General features: G+C 32.6%; 1 protein-coding gene across 1 annotated transcript in view; it reads right to left on the bottom strand.

Annotated features, from left to right (window-relative positions):
- LOC128187175 (transient receptor potential cation channel subfamily M member-like 2) overlaps positions 1 to 12,894 on the bottom strand; it is a 39,747-nt gene that overhangs the window by 14,432 nt on the left and 12,421 nt on the right. The window contains exons 15-22 of the mRNA XM_052857428.1: positions 10,685 to 10,737; positions 6,027 to 6,160; positions 5,701 to 5,801; positions 4,997 to 5,134; positions 4,659 to 4,682; positions 2,413 to 2,515; positions 1,303 to 1,469; positions 985 to 1,091 (exon numbers count right to left, since the gene is read on the bottom strand). Coding sequence (XP_052713388.1) covers positions 985 to 1,091; positions 1,303 to 1,469; positions 2,413 to 2,515; positions 4,659 to 4,682; positions 4,997 to 5,134; positions 5,701 to 5,801; positions 6,027 to 6,160; positions 10,685 to 10,737 — 827 coding nt within the window. The remainder of the gene's footprint in view (positions 1 to 984; positions 1,092 to 1,302; positions 1,470 to 2,412; positions 2,516 to 4,658; positions 4,683 to 4,996; positions 5,135 to 5,700; positions 5,802 to 6,026; positions 6,161 to 10,684; positions 10,738 to 12,894) is intronic.

Genomic DNA, 12,894 nt, shown 5'->3' with positions numbered 1-12,894 from the left:
CGATACTACAAATTTCAATCAGGGATGGGGTAATCATAATCAGTAATCGTAATCAGCTGTAATCGATTACAGGTTGCTGAGTAATCATGAGTAATCAGTAATCATCCATTTTTCTGATTACAAGTAATCTTAATTTAATCGATTACTCTGTGAATAAGTCCTGTAATCATGATTAATTTTTGATTACTTCTATGATTACAATGGCAAAATTCAATAGGTTGAAATCATTATTCATTGGATCTTATATTTAGTGAATAAGGTTCAGTCTTAAAGTTGGCCAGTATTCCTTTATTGCCCTTGGGCATGTTTAAATGCATGTCCACTCACAATACAATGAGTTTGCTATTCAACAGTCCTTGCTTTTAGGCGCATTAAAAAACAGTTCACATACTGTGCTTATTTAATTGGGAAAATTATTTAAAGGGTCACTTTTAGTTGGACTTTGTTTAGAGAAAGATGTCTGCTATACAACATTTTGAGTTTTCTGATGATCAACCATCATCAGGTATTGTGAAAGCCAAATGTTGATACTGTTCTGCATACATATCGGGGCATGCAAAAACTACTTCAAATTTTGTCACACATATGACAGACCAGATAGATGCAGGCTAAATGACTCTACATTTCAAATGTTAATGATGATAAAATGCAGTAAAAAGGCTTGTAAATAATGCAACAAATTACACTAATACCAGAATAAGGAGTCCTGTCAAAAAATGCACTGGTTTTTTTTTTAAAACATTTAAACTATGAAAAACTGAAAAACAAATAATGTAATATAAAGTAATCACAAGTAATTAATCATTACTACAATGAGGAAAAGTAAAAAAGTAAAAGTTACTTTTAAAAATGGATGTAATTAGCCTCTAATCGATAACTTTTAAAACCCAAATTAATTGTAATTTAATCTATTACTTTTGAAAGTAATCGACTCCATCCCTGATTTCAATGCAAACATTAGTGAATTAGATTTGAAACACTTACTTTTCCGCCTTGGATAATTGGTCTGCTAGTAGCTTGTTTGCTGGTTGGCAGTTCTTTCTCAGTACTCGGTAAATTCCGGAGGCTATTATGGCTGATGGAATCGGTTCCTGTTGATTTAATTAAATAATATAAATTATCTTTACGGATTAAAATGGAAGGTGTCTTTTCTAAACTTTTAGTTTTATAAAATGAAATATCAATAAGAAATGTCTGTTTAAACTATATGCAGGTACGTGTACGTTATACGCATATTAAATCATTGTACATAAAGGAAACACAATATACAATATAGATAAACTGTACTATATATGAGTGTACCTTGCAATGTTGCCAGAAGAATTTTGCAATGTCTTGTAGATTCATCATGAGTATTGCCCAAATCATGAGATAAAAGTAAGGGTCGGACTGATTTTCTGCGCTCTCAAACGATGCAAGATTTTTGAGCTTCTTCACTATATCTTCGTTGGACATCGATAGTTCCTGATCTGGAATTACACCATCACATATTTATATAAAGTAAGGTGCATTTATTGACTGGGTTAAACAAGTGCTTAAAAAATAAAACAATACATGTTATTCTCATTAAAAAAACTGTACATTTAAAGGAAAGATGCAATGTACTTGATATTGTTGTCAACCATTTAAGCATTCAATGCTCACACACACACACACACACACACACACACACACACACACACACACACACACACACACACACACATATATATATATATATATATATATATATATATATATATATATATATATATATATATATATATATATAAATATTTATTTATTTATTTACTAGTATATATATTTTCATACTGATGTCTATTTGGATGATCGTTTTTGTATTGCCGCTATTAAAGCCATTATTTCATTATTTGCGCTTTTCGTCAGGAATCAGGATATGAAACATTCATAGAACAGCCATATTAACATGTTATCTAGTTAGCTTCCGCCACAAAATAAAATATAGTGCCAGAAACTTTTTGGAGAAAAATATTTTTATCAAGGAGTAGATATACAACTATTAACCACATAAATCGAAATTGGAGGTGTGACATGTATTGCTTACACCCAGAATGCTTGTTCTAATAAAAGAAAAAAACCTCACTGTTTTGTTATAAAAATAAATGTTTAAGACTACTGTTTAAAATTATATTGAAAGCTAATATCATAATTAAAAGCCGATTTTAAGTTTTGATAGTACTGTTTGTAACCACAATGGTATAGTTTAAGAAGAGAAAAGTAAACATGTTCGTAAGTCAGATTAAAACACATCGTTAGAATGTATTATGAACAAGCACTAAGAAAATATGATGGAAAACCAAGGATATGGGTAAGTGAATTAATATAGGTAGGAAAGATCTTTATCAAACTAATATAGTCAAGATATAGATTTAAGCTAAGTGAATCACACACCGCTCTTTTCGTTCAATCCGTAGCCGACAAACACGTCCATTTGTAGCGACCTGACAACAAAGCGCATGATGTTGTCTACAGTTGGATCCACATCCCATTTCAACTACAAAACACAGCTCTGTCAAAGACTGAATTCAGTCTACCTATTATTATCGTATTACTAACAGCGTGCCAGTTTGCTTGTCGGGCCATGCTCAAATTTTGTATGCTGATTATGATACTTCTCATCGATTAGTTGTTCGATTTCATTGATGTTAATACTAATTTGCATATCAAACACAGAACCCGCACTGACCAATGACATAACATGATTTTTGGTAGTGAATATCAACACGTGGACAGTCCAAAGCCTGTTGTTTGTTAAATTTATTTCTTTACGTTTTTAACGTTTATTTTAGATAATTTTCGTAATATTTGGTTTACTTCAAAACATGTTATTTTCCATTCCCTGTATAAATATATTTACCGGGGAATATTTGATTAATGCGATGTTCGTTACAAAGCATTACAAGTTGTTCTTTGGTTTTCCCTACCCGCCCTGACCCAAACATGTTTTTTTGGATTAACTACTAGTAATATTGAACTGTTGTTAAATTGTTCTTTATGTGCTGTCGTTTATTTGTATGTTGAATAAATATTAAATGCGATTTGAAACAAACGCACCACTCCAAAAAATCTTTTATTTTTTATTTTTCGATAAATTAGTCAAGAAAATATCCACCATAAGTATACACAGTTCGGTATCACAAAATCGGCCATTCATCTAACGCTGAATTTTAAAAAGAAGAATTATAAATAAGTAGACATCGGACGAACAAACAAAAACATTTTTTTCTATCATGAAATGGTTGCATATTTTGCTCTGCAACGTAAAAGGAAACAAGTAAAAACGGTGGGGGACGTTTATTTCATTTGAATACATTGTCCATATTCCCCTTTCTAGCGTTTTGTTACCGATATGAAAATGGATCGAACGGTATGTAACTGTTGGTATCATATGCAGAAGACCCCGTCGAGGAGGTCCAAGTAAAATTGTGTATCACTTATTTCTAGGCATATATATTTAATACATTTAACAAACAACAGGCTTTGGACTATCGTCGATTTGATATTCACAACCAAAAATCATGTAATGTCATTGGTCCGAGCGTTTCTTGGTTCTGTGTGTAACGTTTCTGAGTTCGATATTGGATTCGGCTGCTCTGCCTGAGCAAATCAAAGAGTGAATTAAATAATCTATTTCCTCAATCACAGTTTTTAATTTGAAATATGTACAAGTTCTATCCCCAGGTTCTCTGATCTGTGGCGCACGCATTATAAATGACGATTGCGTATCGGCTGCTCGGAGACAGGAGCACACGCGCCGTTCCGGGACTGAAGCGTACTAACCACAGCAAACAAGCCAATTTGTATATTTATAAACAGGTTAATCTTACCAACCTTTGTTTCTATTCTGGCTTCAACGTGTTGCTGCTTCGGCCGTCAAACACAGACTCTCTGATCCTACCGATTTTCTCAGCTTACATAACCTTCGGGTATCACGTGATCAGCTGAGGATGGAACGGGATACGTACATGAAACCGGAAGTTAGTCAGCACAATTCTACCATAGGGAACCGAACAGATATTTTCTACTTCGCATCATGTGCTTGATATGCAAATATGCAAATCGAACAACCAATTGATAAGTAGTATGATAATCAATCAAAATTTGAATCAAAACTTTAGAACGGTCCGACAAGCAAACTGGTACGCTGTTAGTAAAAAGATAATATATTATTCCTTAACCTTATACCAGAAAACAACAGGTAGCTGAGAGAGAGAGAGAGAGAGAGAGAGAGAGAGAGAGAGAGAGAGAGAGAGAGAGAGAGAGAGAGAGAGAGAGAAGAGAGAGAGAGAGAGAGAAATGAGAGAGAGAGAGAAAAAATTAATTGGTTTCCTGAAAAGAAATTTATTTAAAAAGGCATTTATTCATAGTTTGATTTTATAAAATGTAAGAAAGGCATTTTGGGAAAATATTTATTGCAATGGCAATCTAAACCATATATGTTTGCTCCGAAAACCAATTTGAAAGCAGTGTACAAATTACAGCTGATGGTTCCGCTTTTCCCGATCCATTGGGAACGTGGTACAAGTACTTGGTCAAGACCTAAAAACTTTGTTTTATTTATCTACATTCATTACAGGACAGGTGAATTTAAAGAAGAGAAAAATCAGACTGATAATGTGTACACACGTATACTTTACCTGTCTTCTCAGTTCATCTGGAATCTAAAAATAAAATTATTGAATTTGCATGCATTTTACAGATTTTTGATCCCAAAAAATTATTGATTTTATCTAATATTACATAAAGGTTTATAAAATATATGTTCGTTATCATATTTTTGAAAACTGCACTAAAATTCACATGTATCAATATGATATATTTATATACTAATCAAGGACCATTGGGGCCATATACATTAAAAACAAAAATATAATCATGCCAGCAACTTCTTCATGTTCTCTAATGTACAAATCAACATATTGCATGCTGTTTCGACTAAAAATACATGATACAAGTTTGATTGCATTGTTCTTACTCGATCCGCCTGGAAGAGCTGCTGGTAATTGCTCCTCTGAAATCTATGAATGTCCACATACTCCTTGATTAGAAGCCTCACAAACTCGCGCTTGCCGTCTCGCATTGCACGTATCAACAGATTGTTCTTGAAAGTATCCTAAATTTTTCGAATAAAAATATATCACTCTTTTGAAGATAATATACAAAGCAATATCATCAAAATAAATTCGCTCAAACTAGATCGTTACACAAATGAGCCATCTAGATTGACCGGATTAATGTTTCTGTTGGCTTCATCTTTTTGCAATCATCTGCCATATTATAAATGTTGGATTAACTGGTGGCTGTAAATGAAAATTTTTCAAAGCTTTACATTACGTACATTTTGCATTTACACCCATCAGTAAAATCTACATCATGGCTCATCATCACAAGATAAAAGTGTTTTTTGCACGCCTTCAGCCATATTGCATTGCAATAATCCAATTATTCATATATAATTACTATAAAACATATATAATAACATCATTTAACGGCATTAACATTCTTTGTTAAATGTACATGAAAGAATGCTTTAACCATACTGGTTATATTTATTCTGAGCATTGTCGGAAACACCTTAAATACATTAATGGGAAATATAAGAGAAAAATAAATGTCATAGTCAAAAAATTGAGTTTAGTTGAATAAGATTTTTATTTCGTTTGGCTAAATCAGACTTACCGTAAAATCTGGTCTGTGCGAGGCGAATACATGTTGCATTGCTTTCTCACTGTTGTTAAATGCCAAGGCGAGAAAAAGTTTGTTCTCGAGCTCATTAGAATCTGAAACGATCCATGATTACGATTTGCATTTATCTAATCATGAAGTAGTTTTAAACAACTAGATAACATGAATTATGTTCTTTTTTGTCATTTTCCCCCCGAAAATAACTTCTTATTTTGTTTTTTGGTAACCAGAGCTCTTATAAACTCTTAACTCTTTAAAAAACAGATATTACATTCATTCATCAGATTATCAACTAATTAGAATACTAAATATTCTCTTACCGGAGATGTCTCTCAGTAAATCTTTTATTAGAATGCTCTTTAGTTGACGTGTTTTATCGTTTATGTCGACAAATCTGAGAAACATCTTGCTGTTCTCGTGGTTTACAATTTCCTTAATCTTACCGTCAGGTGACCTGGATAAAATTGTAAACGCATCTTTTTTTTCATCATTTTTAAGTCAAGATCTAGTAAATGATTCCAGAGTATCTTTTTGGTGCTAGTACCACTATGACATCATAATTGAATTGATGAAAATAATTTAATTCTGGTTGTAACGCGCCTTCTGATTGGCTAACAAATTATTCTATCGTATAAAGAATGTTGCCTACGTCATAGTAAAACTAACGTAAAAAACGTATCAAAGCCTGACGTTACGTTTTAATTTTGTATTAGTTTACGTCATTTTTAAAAAGGTCAAATGACAAATTTTATCTACAATAAAGAGTAAAAAAATATAAATTATAAGCAATGGATTAATGTTTGTTAGTTTTATAGGATATAAAATGGTTTGAAACAGTTTACGCTTTTTTATAAACCGTGGATTATAAAAAAGCGTAAACTGTTTCAAACCATTTTATATCCTATAAAACTAATAAACATGGTTTGAAAAAGTTTACGCTTTTTTTTATAAACTGCGAAGCAGTTTATAAAAAAGCGTAAACTGTTTCAAACCATTCTATATGGTATAAAACTAATAATCGTTGAATTTATTCTTTAAATAAATGATTCCAGAGTGTCATTTTGGTGCTAGTACCACTATGACGTCATACTTGATTTAATTAATGAAAGTTGTTCCAGTACGGCTATAAAGGTAATAATATATATATAGAAATGAAACAATTACTTTACATTCTATCTTAATTCATGGAAAAAGTAGCTCCAATACCTGTATTCAATTTGACATCATTTTAAAGAGGAAGTCAAGAGCTTGTTTAATGTCGTTTTTAGAGAGACTGTAGGCATTCTAGATATATTTCAATAGTAATAAATCGACAAAACTGCGAAATCTTTTGCTTATTTTCTTCTTATTTTATTGAACATGGCACTTAAAAACATGATTTGTCATTGTATTTACTAGAAATTTAAGCCCCGATATACCCTATCAAACAAAGCTATTGAAATGAAGCATCGTATAAAGAATTTATACGTTGAATTTCATACACCTGTAGGCACCGTTCATTTACTAGATCTTGACCTTAAGCACCCCTGCGAATATGTTCGGAATGTTTTCTTTATCGTTGCTAAGTATGTAATAAATCCAGAGATGCTCGAATGAATGTTCACGAGAATTCACCGAAATTTGTTCAGTTCCTGTACAATATCGAGCGGAAGTATAAGTGTTCGGATAATATTCTCAAAATGCGAAAGTACTGGTCGTTTTTCATATCATATCCTACTTCGATTTATGTTAAAACATGACAATCCTTTAAGATGTATGTCTTATTTCACCATCTAGTGGTTATTTATATTTAATGATAAAATTCAAAACAGAGTTATCGTTCGTGTTCAACCATGTGTAGAGTGGTTGAAAATATAAACATTAGGTTACAGTACTTAATAAAATCATAGCCATGTTTGATGCTTGTGGCGTGCAATATCATGTTTAAAACAAGAGGACCATGGGGCCACATCGCTCACCTGAGGAACAGTGGGCGTTCAAAAGATATTGTGCCATATGGTCCCTCGGTAGAATAACAAAAAATAAATATTGTAAAGTATTCGAATTTTACACTTATTTTTGCATACACGCAATCTTTGACATTATACCTTCATGAAATACTATTATATACCAGAATAAGAAAATCCTACGCAAGATATGATTTGGTAGGGGTACACTGTTTAGTCGTTAACTTCCAATTCCCTATATTTTCCTTCTGCCCCCCCCCCCCCCTCCCACTTTGTAAAGCGATCAAAATATATGAGAGCACATAGGTTCATTTTTTTCATCAACTACTTACTAGTTATCGTATTTTAAAAAAAAATATATAATAATTATTGTTTTTTATTTAAAAAATCCTACATATATAGATGTGAAGAAGAAAATTGTACCCCAATGTGCTCAATTCCTCAAATTAAAAACATTCAAAAACTTTATTTGTCTTCTCCATTATAATTAAATGACTGTTATTTACCTCGCGTACAAACCAGGATAATTTTCCGCTGTAATATTTTCTTAGGAATAGCGATAATTACTTTATCCCCGCAACAGAAATGTGTCAGAACTATGGAAACTGTTTTAAAGATGTCGTTTTTATTTACTCATGTCTGAAAAACTATCAAAATTGATGTAGATTTCACATTATTTATTGTATAAAGAGGGGGCCCCAGAGAGTAGGTATATATATACAGAATATCATTCATTTATATTGTTTGTACAAGTATTTAACATAATCTTATTCATATAGAATTTCTAATGTTCAACCAAAATTTCAGCGTCAATCGTAGAATTATAAGCAAGATACAGAGCTCACAGTTCGCCTAGGTTTGAGTCATATTTTGTTCACATGAGTTTATTACATTCAGCTTAAGATTTTTAACTTGGTATTTCCTTTTCAGCATTTAAAATGGAAAAAAAGAATGGCCTAAGATTTTCAATTCTTTTATTCACTCAAGACCAGTTCACTGGTATTTGAGGTTCAAAATCAGTTTATACAAATGTACACAAACATAGTCAATGATCACCAGTACAGTAGGAGTAATAATGACGAAAAAAGGTTAAGTTTACAATACAATTTGTTGTGAAAGTTGTTTTCTGGAAGAACAGACTTTGAAAATGTTCTTAATAAATATTGACAAATTTTTTACTTTTTTAATCTTTAGTTTTTAAGATCTGTGTACAAACATAGAATTGTGAGCAAATCTCTGTATCTTGCTTATACTTAGAAGCTTAACACTCAAATATGGTTATAAATAGAAATTGTAAACAATTAAACACAAGAAACATGCACTATAACAAATAAAGAACACAATTTATTTTTTTGAAATGAATCATATATACACATGTATATACCTACATATTTCGGTCAGCGATATCAAACTCTATTTAAACTGAATAAACTCGAGAAAATGCCGAGCATTTCAACACAACCTTTTGCATTAATCTACCATTACGCAAAAGATAATGCCGAATTACCGATAGAATGAATTGTATTTCAGTACTTTTTCGATACATCAGATTTTGCTTAATTTGCGCAGGTAAACAGGTAACTGTTTGATTTACCGAAGTCTCTGTTTGATTTGATACCTAAAAATCGCGAAATACAGACGATAGTTCCCAGGTTACAAAGCATAAATAATGAAAACGAAACGAAAATCAGAACAAGCTAACACCAACGTCATGTGTGAAAACTGTCAACGCATTGAAATATTTAGCCTCAATTTACTTCACAAAATTGGCACCAATATATTTTGCATGTTTCAAAAATTTCCCTTCATAGGCGAACTGCTGCATAGCAAGCAAATTCATCATAGTCAGATCGACCCTTTTTCGTATAATGTCATGTCTGCTTTAAACAAAGAACCTCGTTTTAGAAGTATGGAATACGAGTCTTGGTAAAATGGTTATGCAAACCCGGGCCGTGGCAAAATAAAAGCCGGGGCAGATCGGCAATCGTCAATTCCAAATATGCATTATTTTGCAGCGATATTTACAGCTAATACAAATATACTGGTCCATCAAATATCCTGAAATTTTAATGAGATTGGCAGATTAATACCTGCCAATCTTTTGTTTTGCTCAGGCCAAGTCTTGCCTACCCATTTTACCGTATGCCGAACCCGAAGCTATTAAACTGATTGAAACACGCCTTTCCTTTATTATTATTTTCGTAATAACTCAGATTTGAAATAGAATTGGCACTTATTTTTGGAATTTATATTTTCCTTCCCATAAGGATAATTTATGCTAAACTACGTTGAATTGGACTCGGTAGTTCTTGAGAAGAAGATTTTTAAAAATGCACCCCCCTTTTTCTACAGTTTCAAGGTTTTCTCCGCTTTGAATACAGATCGGACTTTTATTTCTGCAATTTATATTTGCCCTCCCATAAGGATGCTTTGTGCCAAATTTGGTTGAAATTGGATAAGCGGTTTTAGAGAAGAAGTTCAAAATGTAAAAAGTTTACAGACGGACGGACGGACAGACGGACGGACAGACGGACGACGGACAAAATGTGATCAGAATAGCTCACTTGAGCTTTCAGCTCAGGTGAGCTAAAAAGTAGTGGATGTCTGTTTTGCATTAAAACTTAGTATATCGAGCCATTTTCACGGAATATAAAATAGTAAAGTCTGTTTCACTATTGATACTATTACTAGGTCAGGTGCAGATCAAAAATTAATCCTCAGGGGGAATCTTTACTAAGCATGTTTATTGTTGCAACAGCAGACAAAAACTATTATTTGTATTGTCACATTTATTTCTAGAACACATTTTATCCACTAATTAATAAAGTTGCAATTTAAAATCAATAAACTCCTAGATTTTATATTTGATTACAAGTACCTAAATTCTATAAAATAGACTATAAAACTGAAAGGGTCAAATAAAACCACGTGGTCTAAAATTTAAATGACAATAACAATCGCAGGGGTGTTAAAGAAGAAATCAGAGGGTTTTTTTAAAAACATTTTCTTAGTTTATCTGAAGTTTTCCTCACCTGGGTGTATTTTGATGAACACCGGCTAAAGTGTCAGCTAATCCACCTGTCCCCTGAAGGAATAAGCTCAGAATAAAACAAATGAGGATACTTATATAAAATTAAAAGTATGAAATAAGGATTAACGAATGAAGTTAATTGCCATGATTTATCGGGAAATTTTGTTATTGTCAGACGGTCAATATAGATATATCATTCGGGGTCCAATCGTAGCTCAAAGAGGGATCACTTTTTATCACGGCCGGGAACGGAATCGTCACCATTATAATGATCTACAGTATATGGCCATAAGTGAGTCTTCAAAATGGCCGCCGTTATAAATCATCGGTGCACTCTTACCTGACTTCTAAATAAAATAATTCTAAATGTAAGAAAGTAACTTATCTCAAATTTAATATTCAGTCGCATGACCTGTCGTACACGCTTAAGAATGGATGCATTTAATCCTTGAATGTAATCACCCCTGCAAATGTGTTCGGAATGTTTTCTTTATCGTTGCTAAGTGTGTAATAAATCCAGAGGTGCTCGAATGAAAGTTCACGAGAATTCACCGCGATTTGTTCAGTTCCTGTGAAATTTTTAGCGGAAGTATAAGTGTTCGGATAATACTCTCAAAATACGTAAGTACTGGTCAATTTTCATATCAAATTCTACTTTGATTTATGTTAAAACATCAACATCTTTTAAGATGTATGTCTTATTTCACCATCTAGCGGTTTTTTAAATTAAACGATGATATTCAGAACCGAGTTATCGTTCGTGTTCAACCACGTGTTGAATGGTTGATAATATAAACATTGGGTTGCTTAATAAAATCATAGCCATGTTTAATGCTTGTGGTGTGCAATTGTGCAATACCATGTGTTTAAAAACATAATAGGTGAATGTTTTGCATAAAAACTTAGTGTATCGAGCCAATTTCAAGGAACATTCTGCATAAAATAGTACAGTCTGTTTCACTATTGATGTTATTACTAAGTCAAGCGCGGATCAAAAATTAATTCTTAGGGGGGATCTCTACTACGCATGTTAATTGTCGCAACAGCAGAAAAAAAACTATTTTTTGTATTGTCACATTTATTTCTAGAACACATTTCATCCACCAATTAATGAAGATAAAGTTTAAAATCAATAAACCTCTAGAATTTATATTTGACTACAAGTACCTAGATTCTCTAAAATAGACTTTAAACACGAGGCACGATTTTTACTGCGAAACTGAAAGGGTCAAATAAAACCACGTGGTCTAGAATTCAAATGACAATAACATTCGTAGGGGTGGAAATGCTCTGGATGTAAACTCCAATTTCCCTTCACTTTTTCAATCAGATTCTCTCTGTTTTTGATGTTGTTTACTTCTCTTTACAAACAAATTTTAATTGTAAGTCATACGTTTCCTATAATATTAGGGTCCAGTTATTTGGATAGCCAATTTAAAAATGTGATATTGTTTCGTTCTTTCCATCATTTTGTTTCGTTTGAAGTGTCTTCTTAGAATGATTTATCGTTGTTAGAGAAACACCAAGATAAAACCGGTCGCAAATTTTCATCTAAAGTGTCGATATATTTTCGGGAATTTATTTTTTCCTCAACTCTTTTAAATGTTCCGATCCCATTATGGGAAATACAAACCCAAAACATGGCAGAAAACTAACGGTTGCCTCGTAGCCCCAGACACTCCGATCGCCTGACTTCGTCAGCTCTCCTCCAAACATAAATTCGTTTATTTTGGCAACCACAACTTTTGTTTCATCAATAAAAATTACTTTTTTCCAGTGTCTATCCAAAGTCCATCCTAGTTTTGATCTATACCAAGTTTTTCGGCGACTTCATTCTTTTTCCGAATTGTTAAAATTTTGCGATCTTTCCTTCTTGCAAAGCGAGAAAAACCTAATTCTCTTCTAACAGTTCTGCTACAAACAAAAGGTAATAGATATATTGCTTCATTCTTTGTTTTTGCTAAAGTCTACACAGGATGAACCTCTGCCATTCAGTAAACTGAATGGTCTGGAAATGTGACTGAATGAACTTGTTATGCCATTCAGTCACATTTGAGTTACCTTTCCGTCATATTTCAGTTGACAGAATGTCAGAGATTCATCATGTGGCTGTCGTCTGTCCGTTTTAACATAGCATAAAATTTTCCTATCTCCCCTTTCATATGTTTTTCGAGGCCTCCCGCTTCGAGGTAAAATCTCAATGTTTTCCCT

The sequence above is a fragment of the Crassostrea angulata genome, chromosome 6, assembly GCF_025612915.1.
Source record: "Crassostrea angulata isolate pt1a10 chromosome 6, ASM2561291v2, whole genome shotgun sequence".
Taxonomy (NCBI): domain Eukaryota; kingdom Metazoa; phylum Mollusca; class Bivalvia; order Ostreida; family Ostreidae; genus Magallana; species Magallana angulata.
Note: the sequence above shows the minus strand (reverse complement) of the source record. Positions and strands in the feature narration are given on the sequence as shown.